Below are 18,183 nucleotides of genomic sequence, written 5' to 3' on the forward strand. Positions count from 1 at the left end.
TCTTTGGCACTCAGCCTTCTTTACGGTCTAGCTCTCACATCTGTACATGACTACTGGAAAAACCATCGCTTTGCCTAGATCAGTCTTTGTCGGCAAACGAATGTCTCTGCTTCTAATATGCTGTCTAGGTTGGCCACTGCTTTTCTTTCGAGGAGCAAGCGTCTTTTAATTTCATGGCTGCAGTCACCATCTGCAGTGATTTTGGAGCCCAAGACAATAAAGTCTGTCACTGTTTCCGCTTTTTCCCGTTCTATTTGCCACGAACTATTTGGACTGGAGGCTATGATCTTCATTTTTTGAATGCTGAGTTCTAAGTCAGCTTTTTCCCTCTCCTCTTTCACCCTCATCAAGCGGCTCTTTAGTTCCTCTTCGCTTTCTGCCATTAGAGTGGTACTATCTGCATGTCTGAGGTTGCTGGTATTTCCGGCCAGCTTGATTCCAGCTTGTGAGTCACCCAGCCCAGCGTTTCGCATGACTCACTCCACATACAAGTCAAATGAGAACTGAGGCCTCGGCGGATCAGCCCTCAGCTGGCCTGGCCCACGGTTTCTTCCCTGCTTAGGGAGCCTGTCGGGGGCCTCACTTGCTGCGGTGGGGTCCTCTCCGCTGGATGCCGCATGGCTGACAGCACTTCACACTCCCCTGTCTTTATGCAGCGCCTTCTCTCACCTGGTCTCCATGGCAGCCAGGAGGCGGGGGCTGAGGCGTGGGAGAGCGCTGGTGGTAGGGGGAGGGGGTGCAAGTCCAGCTCTGCCGCCCAGCCCCCGGGTGAGGGCAGCCGGAGGAGGCCGCCTCTTGGCGGGGGTGGAGCCCTGCAGGGGTAGGGGTGCATCCTGGAAGACATGGCTTCTTGGCTGACGCCTCCCGCCTCGGGCCGGACCGTGCCCCTGCTGAGCGCTGGCGTCAGGGGTGTTACCATCCTAGAGCTGCCCCCCGACTCGGCCCCAACCCAGAGGGCGCTGGTCCCAGGGTGATGCTGGCCTTCTCTCTGACTTTTCAGACACATCAGAAGAAGCTGAGACGCAGCAGCAGCAGGAAGAAAAAGGTACATCCTTCCCACATGGCCTGGGAGCCCTTGGGGCGTGGGGCTGGGCCTCGGGGTGGAGCGGGCCGCGGAGCTCACTCCTCTGTGGGGAAGGGCTGGTGACATGCAGTCTAGCCTTGGGGGGAGGTTGGGTGAAGTGGAGGTGAGGCTCCCCCCCGCACTGTCCCCATTGTAGGTGGGGTGACCTCTCCACTGCCTGGCCCATAGCCTGGCCCCCTGCACTGTCCCCAGCAAAGAAGCACATCCCCGCCATTGCCTGAAAGTGAGAAAGTCGCTCAGCCATGTCAGGCTCTTTGCGACCCCATGGACTGTAGAGTCCATGGGATTCTCCAGACCAGATTACTGGAGTGGGGAACCTTTCCCTTCTCCAGGGGATCTTCTGAACCCAGGGATCGAACCCAGGCCTCCCGCACTGCAGGCTGATTCTGAGCCTTAAGGGATGGGCTTATGCCTGACTCTGGGTTTCTTTCTTTCTTTCTTTTTTGGCTGCACCAGGTTTTAGTTGCAGCTTACAGACTCTTAGTTGGGGCATGTGGGAGCTCGTTCCCTGACCAGGGAGCGTACCCAGGCCCCCGGTATTTGGAATGCCGAGACTTAGCCACTGAACCACCAGGAAGTCCCTGGTTTTCTTTCATTTAACCCAAAGTAGCTGACTTTCCCCATGTGCTGCTTGGAGGAGTGCAGTGGATGGAGAGGGCGTTACTGTGGAGCCTTACGTTGGAAAAGTCCCTGCTCTTTCCCATGCCTGCCTCTCCACCACAGCAGAGGGTCTGCTTCAGGGACAGCCTGGGGACGCACGAGCCGAGGACCCTTTGAGATTTCCTGGGGATGGGATCCATCCACGCGCAAACATGGAAGGGCCCTTGGAAGGAGGGCCGGAAGCAGCCCCTGGGTCCTAGGGCTGTCCCGGGGCCCTCCCCACTCCCGGATTTCTGCAGGCTGCCTTCAGGAGGACCTCAGCTGTCAGGGGCAGGGTAACAGGGATAATGCAGGAAGACGCCCATGGGAGACCACGCGCCTCCACTAGACGGGGCATTTTTTAGCCAATCAAGTACACGGTCGAGTTGTACGTTTGCTGCTCAACCGGATTTAATTTTTTTTTCTTTTAATTCCTAGCCTTTACAGACTAATAGCTTTGAACACACTTTTTACAAGCGAACTTGAAACTGAAGAGTCTTTACCTCCCGCTTCTTTCCTTCCAAATTCCCCTTCAAAGCCCGTGTTTTTCCAACAGGAAACGTAGCTTGTTTGCTCCTCAAGCCTGGACGTGCCTCTGGGTGCTGGGTCCATCCAAGGCCAACAGGCCCTTGGCAGGCAGGGCAGGCATGGGCATCTCCTGTCCCCAGACTCTTCAGCAGTTGTTTTTAACCCTTTAGTAACCAGATTCCCAAACCAGCCCAGATGAGAGGGACCCTGGGGTCTGGGAGCCGTTCCCAGTGTTTCCCATCAGAGGGGCCCCCGTGCTAGGGCCGGGCAGGTGAACGCAGACTCCACTGTCAGTTCTGAGGGCGCTTTGGAGCTCACGCTGGTCAGTAGCTCTGGTTGGCTACAGCTTGATGTCTTGGGGGTTCCTGCGCGTGGCCGAGAGGAGAGGACTACTGTGAGGCACGTTAGTTGGTAGAAGCTTGGCTAACCACCTCCGTGTCCTCCCGGAAAGTCACCCCTATAGCCCTGCAGTGTGCCCAGCAGTCCACGGCACCTCAGATGCCCAGGGCAGCCTTATGGAGGAGGCGACAGGGACGTTACCGCCAGGGGAGGGATGCCCCCGGGCCTGCCTGGACTCAGATCCCACTCTCACCCATCCGGGCATTTTGGTCATTTGCAGAAATGTCCCCGCCTTGCCTGAACCCAGAGCCACAGGAGATCCTGCAGATGGTGAAGAATGTTCTAGAACAATGCAAGTCCTGTCAGGGCTGCCCCAAGGAACCAGGGTCCCCTGGTGTCCACAGGGCATCCAGTGGTGCGGGCCTGCCGGACACCGAGGAGCCCTCCTGCCTGGATGTAGGAGATGACTGGGCTGACCCGGAGGCCCTGGGCTCGCAGCTGCTGTTCCTGGACGCACCCGGGTTCCAGGCCGGTTTCCAGGGCCTGTACGACCTCTCCCCTCCCGCGCTGAGTGGCGTGTTCGGCGGCTTCAGTGACGAGGAGGAGCTGGTCAGGTGGCTGGCCGAGGCCCGCGGGGTGGCCAAAAAAGCCGGGCTGCCCATGGCCCTGGCCAGGCTCTGCTTCCTGCTGGGACGGCTGTGCGTGCGGCAGCTGAAGCTGTCCCAGGCCCGCGTGTACTTCGAGGAAGCCCTGGGGGTGCTCGGGGGCCGCTTCGGGGACCTGGTCCTGGTGGCGGCCGTGTACACCAGCCTGGCCTCGGTCCACCTGCGGCAGAAGAGCAAGGAGAAGTGCGCACAGGTGGTGCCCAAGGCCCTGGCCCTGCTCCTGGGGACGCCCAGCCACGGCGGCAGCTCCGAGGCCGGCTCCGGCCTCCTGAGCCTGGCCCTGCGGAGGGCCATCGGCAGCCGCAGCCCTCAGGCCGAGGCCCGCGCCTGCTTCTTGCTGGCCAAGCACCATGCCCGCCTCAAGCAGCCAGAGGAGGCCCTGCCCTTCCTGGAGAGGCTGCTACTGCTGCTACCCGGGGCGGCGGGGACCCCGGGCGCCTCCTGGCCCATGGACTGCTACCTGCTGCTGGGAGGCATCTACAGCCAAAGGTGCCTGCCGCACCTGGCGCTGAGCTGCATCAGAGTGGCCTCACTGAGGGCACAGGGCTCGCTGCGCAGCGCACTCCGGAGCGCGGCCCTGGTCCTGCAGAACAGCCCGCGGCTCCCCGTCCTGCCCGCCCAGCTGGCTCACTACCTCCGGCGGGCGCTGGCCTCCCCGGCCTCCGGCTCCGGGCGGGCCCTACATGGCCCCGTCTACGCCAGCCTGGCCCAGCTGTACAGCCAGCATGGGTGGCAGGGCAGGGCCATCGCCTTCATGGTGCAGGCCGTGGAGACAGACGCCCGGCTGGGTGGCCGCACCGTCGTGGACCACCTGGTGGCCCTGGCCTGGCTGCACGTCCTTCACAGGCAGAGCCCAGCAGCCCTGGGCATCCTGGAGTCCCTCCTGGAGGCGGCGGTGGCCACCCCGGACCAGGAGGGCCTGATTGCCAACATGACGGCTGTCGCCCTGAAGAGGACCGGCAGGACCCGGCGGGCGGCCGAGGGCTACTACCGCGCCCTGAGGGTGGCCCGGCGCCTGGGCCGCCCGCGGAATGAGGCGGTGGTCCTGGCCAACTTCGGGGCCCTGTGTCTGCAGACCGGCGCCGGCGGGCTGGCCCAGCACTACCTCCTGGAGGCCGTGAAGCTCTTCTCGCGGCTGCCTGGCAGGGAGGGCGGCCCGGACTTCACCCGGGTGCTGCTACGGCTGGGGGACCTGTGCACCCGCAGGGCGCTCGCCCGGCAGGCCAGGTGCTACTACGAGTGGGCCTTTCTGGTTGCCGTGGAGATGGACCACTGGGAGAGTAAGTGTCGGGTGGGCGGGCTGCCTGGGAAGCAAGGGCTCCTAGCATTTCTGTTCAGAGCATCCTGGGGGTTGCAGATCAGAGGCGAGTGGTCGCTTCTCCACCGAGAATGCAGAGTGGTGGGAACCAGCAGGTGTTTTGAGGTTCCCCATGCTGGGCCAGATGTCCCCATGGCAACCAGCTCATCCCGGGTTGCCTGGGACCATCCTGCTTTCTGCACTGAAAGTCCCGAGGCCGGGAAAATCCTGGCAGTCTCGGGCAGACAGGAAGGGGGTGACCCCAGACGCAGCCCAGGCCAGGCAGGGGGGCAGCCAAGCCACAGCGGCCACGTGGGCCTGGCATACTGGGTGCTTTGCTGGCGCTGTATCCTTAGTGTCTCCCAACAGCCGGGCACCCCAGACACCTCCCCGGCCCAGAGCGTGCGGGGCAGCTGCTTCATCCAAAGGTAGCTGCTGCGAGTGGCAGGCTCTGGGCGGGGTCCACCAGCAAACACGCCCAAGTGGCCCTCACGGGGGCTGCGGCCAAGCCGCAGGAAACCGGCGCTCGGGCCACGAGAGCCACAGAAGCAGGTGCTCAGCTTGGCGGTGGGGCGGCTCCAGGCCCCAGCTGGGAGGGGGCCGGCTGTTTAGTCTGGGACCCGAGGGATGAGAAGAATTTAGCCAAGTACGGGAGGGGGCCTGGCAGGAGGCACAGCAGCCTGTGCAAAGGCCCTGGGGTGAGTGACTGGGCCCTGCAGGGCGGTGCCAAGTTTGGAGTGAGTGGCTCACGTGGTGGGTGGTGGGAGCCTCAGGTGGGAAGCTAGGCACAGGCCCAAGACCCCAGGCTGTGGTTTGGCATTTTCCTGAGAGCACTGGGGCGCTACTGAGGGATGTAGGATCTGTTCAGTGAGGCTGGAGGGGGAATCCCCTGGACCTCCAGGAGGAGCCAGGAGCTGGGTCCCCCGACCTGCCCTGCAGCCTTGGGCAGGTGCAGGCGGTGGTCACCAAGGGCACATGGCCCCCCGGTGGCTGCTCAGAAACCTTCTGTGACGCCCCCACACCCCCAACCCAGGCACTGGGGGACTCAGACTTGGGAGTGCAAAGCTGGGGGACCCAGGAGGTCCTCCAGGGGGTCAGGGGTCTGCCCCTCCGCCATATGGAACGGGGAGGGGACTGGGGGCAGTGCTGACCCCCAGCGTCACCCATCCTTGCGCTGGTTCCGTTTTCAGTCCGTTTCACTAGTTTGTGTCTTTCTAGGGTTCATTTCACTTAGATCGTCTCATTTGCTGGCGTACAGTCGCTCACAGCTTCCCCCTTTCTCCCCGTGAGATCCGTGGTGATGTCCCATCTATCCCTCCTGATTGTAGTCATCTTCGGCTGCCTCCTTTCTTTTCTTGGTCAGTCTGGCTAAACTTTTGTCACTTTTGTTAACCTATTCAAGGAACTGTGATTTGGTTTCATTGTTCTTCGTTTTTCTATTCTCTATTATCTTATCATCTCCTCTTCAGCTTTGATTTTTCCTTTCTTTTGCTTGCCTTGGATCGAGTTAGCTTTTTCTAGTTTCTTAAGGGTGAACTTTAGGTTTTTGATTTGAAATTTTTATTCTTTTTTGGTTGTTTATCTTTTAAAATACTTAGCTATTTGATTGAGCTGGTCTTAGTTGCAACATAAAAAATCTTAGTTGCAGCATGCAGAATTTAGATCCCTGACCAAGGGCTGAACCCAGGTCCCCTGCGTTGGGAGTGCAGAGTCTTAACCCCTGGACCACCAGGGCAGTCCCCAGTTTCCCTCTTGGACCCACTGGTGATTTGGTGGTGGTGGTTTAGCTGCTCAGTCGCGTCTGATTCTTGCGACCGACCCCATGAACTGTAGCCCGCCAGGCTCCTCTGTCCATGGGATTCTCCAGGCAAGAATACTGGAGTGGGTTGCCATTTCCTTCTCCAGGGGATCCTTCCAACCCTGGAATCAAAGCCGGGTCTCTCTGCGTTGCCGGTAGATTGTTTACCGACTGAGCTACAAGGGAAGCCCAGTGATTTAGGAACACGCTCTCCATTTCTACAGATATGCGAATGCTCCAAACTCCTTAGTGCCACTGATCTCTGATTCCATTCATTGCTCCTGGAAGCTATGCCTCCTGTGGTTTTGGCCCTTTAAGTTTACGGAGGACGGTTCTGAGAGGCAGCCTCCAGTCTGTCCTGGAGAACGTCCATGGGCACGTGGAGGACGCCGCGTTCTGCTGTTGTTGGGGGTGTGCTCTGCGCTCTGTTAGGTCTGGTTGGTTCGCGGTGTCATTCAAGTCTTCTCGTGGCTTGTTCACAGCCGGGTCATTTTCAATGGTGCAAGTTCCCAATTGTTTCCATTCCTCTGGCTTTAGAACAGGCGAGTAAGGCTGTGGGCTCTGAGCCCGGCTTCACGAAGGAGCGTTGGCTGTGGAATGCGGGAGCCAGATTTGAATCCCGTCTCCACTGCATGCCCTTTGCTCCAGCGTTGGACTCAGCTTGCCGGTCTGCCTTGTGGGGATGCTGGTGGTCCACTTGGTGGGAGCTTAGCCCCTGTTCAGGCTTCCCTGGCAGCTCAGTTGGTAAAGAACCTGCCTGCCAGTGCAGGGGGCAGGGATTTGAGCCCTGGGGCAGGAAGACCCCCTGGAGGAGGAAGTGGCACCCACTCCAGTGTTCTTGCTGGCGAATCCCATGGACGGAGGAGCCTGGTGGGCTACAGTCCACGGGGCTGCAGAGTCGGACACGACTGAGCAGCTGAGCATGCTCGCACACAGCCCCTCTCTGTCTGGGAGGAGCTTTGTGAAGCAGAAACATGTTCCAGTCCATCAGGGGAGCCCAGTCGGGACCGCCCAGCCTGGGAGTTCTCCAGTGACCAACACTGTCCCTCGAGCGTCTGTGACATGCCCTGCCTGGCCCCGTCCTGGCTGCTGGCCGGCTGTGTGACCTCGAGCCGGACACCCAGCCTGTCCCCATGTGGAGCGACCCCAGCTCACAGAGGCGGGTATGCCACAGGGGCCGTGGGCCCTGGAAGGCCGCTGCAGTGCCTGACAGGGCCTCTCCCTTCCGTCTCCCGCCAGGCCAGCTGCTCGCCGTCCAGCGGCTCTGTCACTTCTACGGCACGGTCGTGCCCAACGAGGCCCGGTGCGTCGTCTACCACGAGTTCCAGCTCTCGCTGGCCCGCAGGGCGAACGACAAGGTGCTGGAGGGGCAGCTCCTGGAGGCCATAAGCCAGCTCTACCTGTCCCTGGGCACCGAGCGGTGAGGGCCGGCCCCGGGGCGGGGAGGGTGCGGACACCGTCCCAGGACATCTGTCTGTCCTTAGTGGCAGTCGGGCACTGAGCCAGCAAGCTCTGTCTTGTCCCCAAGGGCAGGAGTGAAGCATGTGTTTCTGAGTCATCCTCCCTTCCGTGGTAGCTTCTAGAAGCTGGCCCCAGCCTGCCCTGAGTGTTTTCTCGCTGGCCCAGCACTAGGCCACGTAGTCTGGTCCTTGTTTGTCCCCTCACATGTGAGGACAGTGACCGTGTGTGCCTGGAGGGTCCTAGTCCACAGGAGACAGTGACTGTCCCGCTTGCTTCCCCAGAGCAGGGTTTCGGGGTCACCTGTGAAACCCACCCAGAGTGTCCTGCCCGGGGGTGGGGAACAGATAGCTGGACCACACAGCTCACAGGCTGGCAGAGTCTCATAACACCCCATCCAGTGTGGGGGCTCCTTGAGAGCAGAGAAGGGGCTGGATTCCCTGGGACTCAGGAGGGATGCCTCTCACCCTGGGGGCCTCAGTTTCACAGCAGGACCAATGGACCCACAGCCTTGATCAAGGCTCCTCAGAGTGGGGTTCCGGGGTCAGCAGGTCCACCTCACCTGGGTGCTGGTGGGAGGTGTGCATTCCTGGGCTTCCCAGGGGGCTCAGTGGTAAAGAACCTACTTGCCGATGCAGGAGATGCAAGAGACACAGGTTTGATCCCTGGGTCGGGAAGGTCCCCTGAGAAGGGCATGGCAACCCACTCCAGTATTCTTGCCTGGAGAATCCCGTGGACAGGAGAGCCCGGCGGGCTACAGTCCATGGGGTCACAGAGAGTCACTCTTGCCTGGAGAATCCCGTGGACAGGGGAGCCTGACGGGCTACAGTCCATGGGGGCTGCAAAGAGCCGGACGCAACTGAGCACACGCGCGTGGCAAGCCTCAGCCCAGACCTCCTGAGCCAGCAGCTCCGGGAGCCAGGCCCTGCCACCTGTGTCTGACCAGCACCCTGGGTGGTTCTGATGCTCCGTCCGTGTCAGAACCCTTGGCCTGGATGGGCTCTACGTTTCTGCCCAGGGGCCACAATCCCTGCTGTGTCTGGAGGTGACGTGGGCCTGTGTGTGTGCAGGGAGTCAGAGATGAACCGCTCACTCCTTAAGGCCCCAGGGCTGCCTGCTTCCCTCCCTAAGGCCTCCTCACCTTTGTTGGATGAGGACCGTGTGTTGCCCTGGTCTCCCATCAGCCTGGACGCGCAGGCTCTGGGCCTGGCCCCCCGACGCCCCAGGTCCAAGGTGGCCAGACGGGCCCCCGGAGAGAACCTGGTCCCCTCCATGCGGCGGGGCGGCCCGGGAGGCCGGCTCTGAGCACCCACCTCTGTCTAACCCCAGGGCCTACAGGTCCGCCCTGGAGTACACCAAGCGCAGCCTGGGGGTTTTCATCGACCTGCTGAAGAAGGACAAGGAGGCGCACGCCTGGCTGCAGGCGGGGAGGATCTACTACGCGCTGCGGCAGAGCGAGCTGGTGGACCTGTACATCCAGGCTGCGCAGAACGCCGCCCTGTACACGGGGGACCCCGGCCTGGGGCTGCAGCTCTTCGAGGAGGCCGGAGACATCTTCTTCAACGGGGCCTGGGACCGCGAGAAAGCAGTGTCCTTCTACCGGGTGAGCACCGCCCCGTCCCGTGGGTCCAGGCGAGTGGGCTTCAGGGGCGACCCTCCTGGGGGGCAGGACCTCCCCACCTCGCGCACAGGCTCAGCTTCCGGGTGGTTTGGTCAGAGACCATCCCAACCCCCAGCCCCAGCCTGGGCAGAACAGAGCAAGAAACGCCCGTCGGAGGACACGCCTCCCAGAGATCCACACAACCCTGGGAGGCAGGGCCTGCCCGCATTCCACAGAGGAGGAAACCGGCTCAGAGAGGCGCAGGGGCAGGTCCAAGGGCACACAGCGCATCAGATAGAGGGCCGCCGGGACCAGGGCTCACATCTGCACGTGCCTCCCGGGGAGGGCGGCGTCTCCGCCTCTGTCTGACCAGCTTGCATGAGGCTGGGCCCCAGGGTACAGATAAAAGTAGCCTCTTTGGTGCACAGAGGGTGTTGGACCCTCTGGTCAGGCCCCCTGCACCCAGGAGGAGCAAGGCTGGTCTAAGGGCGCGGTGTAGCTTGACGGGCCAGGCTCACACCCCTTGCTCACGCCCCGGGGGCCCCGGGGATGGCACACTGCTGAGAACTGATGGTGTGGTGTGGAGGGAGGGTTTCCCTGGTGGCGTTAGCGGCACCGCACCCGCCTCCTAGTGCCAGTGCAGGAGATGCAGGAGACATGGTTTCAGTCCCTGGGCCGGGAAGATCCCCTGGAGGAGGGCGTGGCAACCCCCTCCAGTATTCTTGCCGGAGAATCCCATGGACAGAGGAGCCTGGCGGGCTAGAGTCCAGGGAGTTACAAGAGTCAGACACGCCTGAAGCGACCTGGCACGAGAAGCTCCAGGGGGCTCACGGGGGCAGACCCAGGGGCCCTCAGGAGGGCATGGGCCTGACTGCCTGTTGCGGGAGGAGGAGGCCAGACCTGCCCTCTGTCCCCTCAGGACCGGGCACTGCCCCTGGCGGTGTCCACGGGGAGCCGGGAGGCCGAGCTGAGGCTCTGCAACAAGCTGTCTGCGCTGCTGGCTGAGATGGAGACGCCCCAGGAGGGCCTGGAGTTCGCCCACACAGCCCTGGCGCTCAGCCTCACCCTGGGTGAGCCCCGCACCCCACCCCAAGGGCCCCCCACCCCTGAGGTCTAGGCAGGGCCTCAGTTCCCCAGGCCCGCAGGCTCCTCTCTCCCGCCCTGGGGTCAGGCTGCTGAGACGGACGGCAGAGAACCTATCCCGTCCCGCCTGAACATCATCATCTCTGTGCCCCCCGCCTTGTGCCCCCCTTGCTGGCCAGGGGGCCGGCCGGGGCACCCTGCACCGCGGACATTCCGGGACACGCCAGGCAGGGCCGCCTGGTGCCTTTCTGCCCGCTATGCCCTCCTGTCCTCCCCTCTCCACTGGCCCGCGGGCCCCGCTGCTCTCTGCCGGCGAAACCCCGTTCTCCTCTCCGGGGGCCTGTCCCTCCATGCCCGGCTCTTCTAGGCCGTCTGTCTTCCCTGAGGCGAGGAGCCCGACCGGGCCGAGCACACAGTAGGTGTGCCCCTGGGGGGGCCTTCAGGCCTTGCAGAGCTCACCCTGGAAGGGGGAGGATTTTGCAGGCAGCCTCATCTGGTGACTCCCTGCCGAGGACGGGGTGGAGGGCAGCTAAGGATACAGCAGGGAGGCCAAAGGTCGTGTCTGCAGAGGCACAAACTGCAGGGCTTCTGGGTTCTCCCAGTCAGAACAGTAAGCGAAGCTCCCTGTGCAGGGGACTCTGCGCAGGCCTGGGCTGGCGGGTGTCCTGCTCCATGACTTTGCCACAGCCCAGAGGTGCCAGGAGAGCGGGCATCACTAGGTGCCCCTTAAAGACGGGAAGAGGAGGGCATGGCAGCCCACTCCAGTCTCCTTGCCTGGAGGGTCCCATGGACAGAGGAGCCTGGTGGGCTACAGTCCCTGGGGCTGCAGAGTCGGACCTGACTGAGGCGGCTTAGCACAAGTGGGACGTCAGTCTGGGGCCGGGAGGGGACGGGCTGGGGCTGTGAGATGGCATCCCCTGCCCTTGGCATCCCCAGGGGATCGGCTGAACCAGCGGGTGGCCTGTCACCGGCTGGCCGCCCTGCACCACCGGCTGGGCCACAGCGAGCTGGCGGAGCACTTCTACCTCAAGGCGCTGTCGCTCTGCACCTCGCCACTGGAGTTCGACGAGGAGCCCCTGTACTACGTGAAGGTGTACCTGGCGCTTGGCGACATCATCTTCTACGACCTCAAGGTTGAGAGGGGTGCAGGCAGGGCCGGGTGTGGGGCCTGGGGGCCGTCACCCGGCTCTGGGCGTGAGGGAGGCATTGCGGTCCTCTTCCTCAAGTCCCGGGGATCTCCCTGGAGCTCTGGGCCCCCCTGTGAGCTGCAGGCTAGGCCAGTGGACACCGTCCTTGCTTCCAGGCGGGTCAGGCCTTGCCCTCAAGAGCTCAGGGTCAGTGGGGGAAGCTGCCACTGGGTAAAGGGCGAAATGAGTGTAGTTGGGTGGCGGGGGTGGAGGGAGCTTCTGGATGGGGTGACTGCAAAACTGTGTCTTGACTGCCCAGCAGAAGTGAACCACAAAAAATGTAGGAGGTGGATAAAGACATTTCTGGGGTGGGGGAAAGTGAGAGATCGAGAAAATGAAAGTTGCTCAGTGGTGTCCGACTCTTTGCGACCCCCGTGGACTATACAGTCCATGGAATTCTCCAGGCCAGAATACTGGAGTGGGTAGCCTTTCCCTTCTCCAGGGGATCCTCCCAATCCAGGGATCAAACCCAGGTCTCCCGCCTTGCAGGCGGCTTCTTTACCAGCTGAGCTGCAGGGGGAAGTGTTACCATTATTCCCAGAGACCCATGTTGCAAGGCGGGCCTCCCAGGCGGTGCCAGCGGTAAAGAACCCGCCTGGCAGTGCAGGAGACGATGGAGATGCAGGTCGATCCCTGGGTTGGGCAGATCCCCTGGAGGAGGGCATGGCAACCCACTCCGGTATTCTTGCCTGGAGGGTCCTCACGGACAGAGCCGCCCAGTGGGCTTACAGCCCATGGGGTTGCCACTAACACTTTCATTTTTAGGTTGCAAGGTACAGCCCACACCATGACACCTCCTCCAGGAAGCCTGCCAGTCTGTGCAGAGCTCTTCCTTTCTTCCTTCCCGGAACCCTCATATCACCTGGATTGGGGAAGAGGGCGTGTCCTCTTTATCATCTCGCTGCACAGAGAGGGAAACTGGGGCTTGGGTGGGGCGTGACTTGCCCCAGGTTTTACGGCAGGGACACCCAGCACCCTGGCTGAGCCCCTCCCTGTCGGGGCTGCAGTGGTGGGAGCTGGGGCCACTTTTCCATTCGTCTGTGAACCCTGCAGTGGATGAGACAAGGGCCTGGGGGTGTCTCTTCTATTGCCCCTTCCCCCTTCCCCCCTGCCCATACAGGCAGACATCACCGCTACTCTGGGTCTAGCCCTGCCCCTGCACGGCGTCCCTGATCTGTGTTGGTTGAGAAGTGAGGGTGCCCCAGTCCGGGGCTGAGTTCTCCACTTCCCCCTCCCCAACCAGCAGCAGTTAGGAGCTGGAGCGGCCCTGGAAGACCCTCTACTGTCCCGGGTAACCCCCAGCTCCTTAACTAGGCAGGCCTGACTGGCGACACCTGCTGGCCATAAGTCGTCCCTGCAGCCAGCTGTGTCCAGTGCTGGGGATTCCGTGGGCAGCGGTGACCTCTGCAGCTGAGCCCCTCCCCCCGAGGTCCAGGCCCCGAGCTGCTCAGGATTTGTGCGGTTCGCTCTTCAAGTGCTTTGCTGCAGCACAAGCTGGTGCCCCCACAGGGCAGGGAGGGGACCAGGCTAGGTGTGGGCAGCTGATTATGGCAGAATGAGGGGCAGTGGGCTGGGGCTTCAGGGACTGGGACCCTGCAGCCCTGTGCAGAAAGGGGGGCCTGGGGGCTCTGCCCTGGAGGTGGGGGCTGCTGTGGCGTCTTCACCGACCGACTCTCTTTAGCCCGTGTGTGTTGTGTCATAGCAGAAGGAGCAAGCCCTGGACTAGGAAAGACGTGGGTGTGAATCCTGGACCTGCCACCCACCAGCTTCTACACACACATGTGCACAGGAATGCACACCCCCCCTCCGCCACCCACTCTGGCCAGTTCCTTCCATTTAGTTGGGATGCCGCCTCCTCCAGGAAGCCCTTCCCTCCCGCCCCAGGCTGAGTGAGGTGCTTCCCAGGCTCGCACAAGCTGCCAAGCTTCCCTGTGCTTCAGGGCCAGTCACACCTCTTGTTTCCCAGAGTCAGCTGTGTTTGGCGCCCTGCCCTCTCCCCCCAGCACACACACACACACACACACACACACACACACACACACACACACACACACACACAGGGTCCCCCCGCCTGGCCAGGGGACAGTGACTGCTACACACGCCTGCTTCTGTTGTCTTCCGGGTCCTTGCTCTGTGCGGGGGCAGTGGCAGGCCAGGGCTGGTGACTGTTTCCTCTGTCCTGGGGAGCCCCTGTGAGCAGAAGGGGACGGGCAGGTTTGGGTTTAGTGCCTGCCCTTGGGTAACCTCCGGGGGGGACGTGGGGACTGGGGTGGGAGGCAAAAATCGGCAGGGGTGAGGGGACGTGGGACGTCCCAGCCTGGGGATGGTGCATCCAGGGCAAAGATGCGTCTGAACTGGGAGCCCGTGTCCTGGAGGAGGTGGGGGTCACGCCCCCTCAGGGTGGCGGGATATTCTGAGAGGTGACGCCTGGAGCTGCTTTGCACCGGGGATGGTGCAAAAGGCCGGGCATGCTGGCATCAGCATGGATGTGGGCTGCAAGGGTCAAGCCAGGCCACCCTGGGCCACATGGCCCTGCAGGGACCTCTCAGACCCCAGCCTCCCAGACCTCAGCTCAGCCCAAGGGGGAGACACGGATTATCTTTCAGAGGCCCCGGGGGTGAGCAGGAAAGAGGCTTCTGGGAGGAGGGGACCAGGTACTACAAGGTCCGGGGCCCCGGCTCCAGGGCCAAGGCAGGGAGTGGGGACCGGGGGTCCCAGGGCCACCGGGATGGCAGTCCAGGCTCCCGTAGATGCAGGGGGCTCCTCCCTGGGGGAAACATGCAGGGCCCGTCCAGAGGCGCCAAAGCTGGCCCGTCTGGGGCAAGCAAGTGGACTGCCCGCCTGGAGCGCTGTCGCGGGCCCAGCCCTGGAGCTGCCCTGGCCGGGGCGCCTAGCCCAGGGAGAAGCTCCCCCGAGGCCGCCCTCCCTGGCGCGGTGCTGTCCCCTCGGTGACTCGCCGTCTGTCTCCAGGACCCGCTGGACGCGGCCGGGTACTACCAGCTAGCGCTGGCGGCAGCCGTGGACCTGGGCAGCAAGCGGGCCCAGATGAAGCTCTGCGCGCGCCTGGCCTCCGTCTACCACCACTCCCTCCTCGACCGCGAGATGTCCCTCTTCTTCTACCAGAAGGCGCGGGCCTTCGCCACCGAGCTCAGCGTCCGCCGGGGCCACCTGGTCCCCGGGCCCCCATCCTGAGCCCGGTGCTTGCAGGCGCGGCCTCCGGCTGGCCCAGGGTCTCGGGGGCTGGCTTCCTGGGAAAGGGAGGCACGCGGTCAAGGGGCCAAGAAGCAATAAATGTGTTTTGCAGAAAGCCTTCTGGAGTCCCCAGGCTCCCCCATCCCTGGACTGCCTCCTGGGGAGTATGCGGGGATCAGGGCCTGTCCCCAGGGGGCCGTTCCACTGCTGCACCCCATCCTCGGGTGTGGGCAGGTAGGACTGGGGGTCCAGCCGTCCCAGGCCAGGCCCCCCAAGCTGGTCAGCTGTGGGCCGTGGGATTCCCTGGGCACCTTCTCCCTTCCCTAGACCCTCAGCAAGCGTCCAGCGCTGGGGCCCCTCTGCTTTGAATGCTCGAAGCACACTTCGAGGTCAGGACTGTCTGTCTCCTGATGAACGGCTGAAGAAACGGAGGCACGGAGAGGTTAGGTGCGTTGCCCGCAGTCACACAGCAGGTTGGAAGGGGCAGAGAGCCAGAGTCCGGTGTGCTCAGCCCTGCGCCAGCCTGCTAGCCTGCCTCACATCATGTGTCCCGTTAGGACCTGAGGGCAGGGACCTACCCCAGTCGTCTCTGCCCCTTGTCTGTGACGGAGACAGGAGAAGGGGCTCCAAGTGTTCCCGCGCTGTGGATCCTCCGGCCCAGCCTGGCCAGTCCCACCTGCAGCTTCCAGTCAGCCATCGGGACACACGGTGACACGGCCTCCAGCCCACGTGGCAGCCACTAGGTGCTGAGCGTAGTTAGAGGCTTATCTGGACTGCTGACCCCAGCCCCGCCCGCCCCCTCTCCCGTCCCTCCCAGCAACCCGCTGAGGGCTGGGAGTTCAGGCAGGGCTGAAACCGGCTCCTGACCCACAGACAGGGTGCTGAGGCTCGGAGGCCAGGGGCAGTCCCATGGCGCGCTTCCGGGATCCTCCTTTCGATGACGTGAAATGCACATCCTCTGTGTGCCTAGGTGTGTGCTTAATCGCTCAGTCATGTCCGACTCTTGGCAGTCCCGTGGATCTCCCGTAACCCTCCAGGCTCTTCTGTCCATAAATTCTCCAGGCAAAAACACTGGAGTGGGCTCCAGGGGTCAAACCCAGGCCTCCACACTGAAGGCAGATTCTCCACTGTCTGGGCTGCCAGGGAAGCTCACACGTCACGCAAACCCGCCGTTAAAAGTGAATGACTCAGTGGCATATGCTACACCTGCAAGGCTGTGGAGCCACCGCTGTCCAGTTCCAAAACATCTCTGCGTCCCCAAAGAAGCCTCCTGGGCCGCCGAGCAGTCACGGCCCCTCCCATCTCTCTCCCCAGCTCAGTTCAGGTCAGTCGCTCAGTCGTGTCTGACTCTCTGCGACCCCATGAATCGCAGCACGCCAGGCCTCCCTTCCTCCCATCACCAACTTCCAGAGTTCACTAAGACTCACGTCCATCGAGTCTGTGATGCCATCCAGCCATCTCATCCTCGGTCATCCCCTTCTCCTCCTGCCCCCAGTCCCTCCCAGCATCAGAGTCTTTTCCAATGAGTCAACTCTTTGCATGAGGTGGCCAAAGTACTGGAGTTTCAGCTTTAGCATCATTCCCTCCAAAGAAATCCCAGGGCCGATCTCCTTCAGAATGGACTGGTTGGATCTCCTTGCAGTCCAAGGGACTCTCAAGAGTCTTCTCCAACACCACAGTTCAAAAGCATCAATTCTTTGGCGCTCAGCCTTCTTCACAGTCTAACTCTCACATCCATACATGACCACAGGAAAAACCATAGCCTTGACTAGACAGACCTTAGTCGGCAAAGTAATGTCTCTGCTTTTGAATATACTGTCTAGGTTGGTCATAACTTTCCTTCCAAGGAGTAAGCGTCTTTAATTTCATGGCTGCAGTCACCATCCGCAGTGATTTTGGAGCCCAAAAAAATAAAGTCTGACACTGTTTCCACTATTTCCCCATCTATTTCCCATGAAGTGATGGGACCGGATGCCATGATCTTTGTTTTCTGAATGTTGAGCTTTAAGCCAACTTTTTCACTCTCCTCTTTCACTTTCATCAAGAGGCTTTTTAGCTCCTCCTCACTTTCTGCCATAAGGGTGGTGTCATCTGCATATCTGAGGTGATTGATATTTCTCCCGGCAATCTTGATCCCAGCCTGTGTTTCTTCCAGTCCAGCGTTTCTCATGATGTACTCTGCATAGAAGTTAAATAAGCAGGGTGACAAGATACAGTCTTGACGTACTCCTTTTCCTATTTGGAACCAGTCTGTTGTTCCATGTCCAGTTCTCACTGTTGCTTCCTGACCTGCATACAGATTTCTCAAGAGGCAGGTCAGGTGGTCTGGTATTCCCATCTCTTTCAGAATTTCCCACAGTTTATTGTGATCCACACAAACAAAAGGCTTTGGCATAGTCGATAAAGCAGAAATAGATGTTTTTCTGGAACTCTTTTGCTTTTTCCATGATCCAGCGGATGTTGGCAATTTGATCTCTGGTTCCTCTGCCTTTTCTAAAACCAGCTTGAACATCAGGAAGTTCACGGTTCACTTGCTGAAGCCTGGCTTGGAGAATTTTGAGCATTACTTTACTAGCATGTGAGATGAGTGCAATTGTGTGGTAGTTTGAGCATTCTTTGGCATTGCCTTTATTTGGAATTGGAATGAAAACTGACCTTTTCCAGTCCTGTGGCCACTGTTGAGTTTTCCAAATTTGCTGGCATGTTGAGTGCAGCACTTTCACAGCATCATCTTTCAGGATTTGAAACAGCTCAGCTGGAATTCCATCACCTCCACTAGCTTTGTTCATAGTGATGCTTTCTAAGGCCCACTTGACTTCACTTTCCAAGATGTCTGGCTCTAGATGAGTGATCACATCATCATGATTATCTGGGTCGTGAAGATCTTTTTTGTACTGGAATGGGTGAATTTAACTCAGATGACCATTATATCTACTACTGCGGGCAGGAATCCCTCAGAGGAAATGGAGTAGCCATCATGGTCAACAAAAGAGTCCGAAATGCAGTACTTGGATGCAATCTCAAAAACGACAGAATGATCTCTGTTCGTCTCCAAGGCAAACCATTCAATATCACAGTTATCCAAGTCTATGCCCCAACCAGTAACGCTGAAGAAGCTGAACGGTTTTATGAAGACCTACAAGACCTTTTAGAACTAACACCCCAAAAAGATGTCCTTTTCATTACAGGGGACTGGAATGCAAAAGTAGGAAGTCAAGAAACACCTGGAGTAACAGGCAAATTTGGCCTTGGAATGCGGAATGAAGCAGGGCAAAGACTAATAGAGTTTTGCCAAGATAATGCACTGGTCATA

General features: G+C 60.7%; 1 protein-coding gene across 6 annotated transcripts in view; it reads left to right on the forward strand.

Moving 5' to 3' along the window:
* Positions 1-15,000, forward strand: part of SH3TC1 (SH3 domain and tetratricopeptide repeats 1) — a 65,958-nt gene extending 50,958 nt beyond the window's left edge. For 5 of the 6 annotated variants that reach the window (XM_068974809.1, XM_068974812.1, XM_068974810.1 and 2 more), the window contains 7 exons: positions 1,001-1,045; positions 2,871-4,535; positions 7,590-7,770; positions 9,138-9,411; positions 10,328-10,478; positions 11,428-11,624; positions 14,649-15,000. In XM_068974809.1, the coding sequence (XP_068830910.1) occupies positions 1,001-1,045; positions 2,871-4,535; positions 7,590-7,770; positions 9,138-9,411; positions 10,328-10,478; positions 11,428-11,624; positions 14,649-14,870 (2,735 nt within the window). In that variant the 3' untranslated portion in view covers positions 14,871-15,000. Of the gene's footprint in view, positions 1-1,000; positions 1,046-2,870; positions 4,536-7,589; positions 7,771-9,137; positions 9,412-10,327; positions 10,479-11,427; positions 11,625-14,648 lie in introns of those variants that run through there. The other variant, XR_011145068.1, reaches the window with a different exon arrangement.
* Positions 15,001-18,183: the final 3,183 nt, after the last annotated feature.

Source organism: Capricornis sumatraensis, chromosome 7 (genome assembly GCF_032405125.1).
Source record: "Capricornis sumatraensis isolate serow.1 chromosome 7, serow.2, whole genome shotgun sequence".
NCBI classification, from domain to species: domain Eukaryota; kingdom Metazoa; phylum Chordata; class Mammalia; order Artiodactyla; family Bovidae; genus Capricornis; species Capricornis sumatraensis.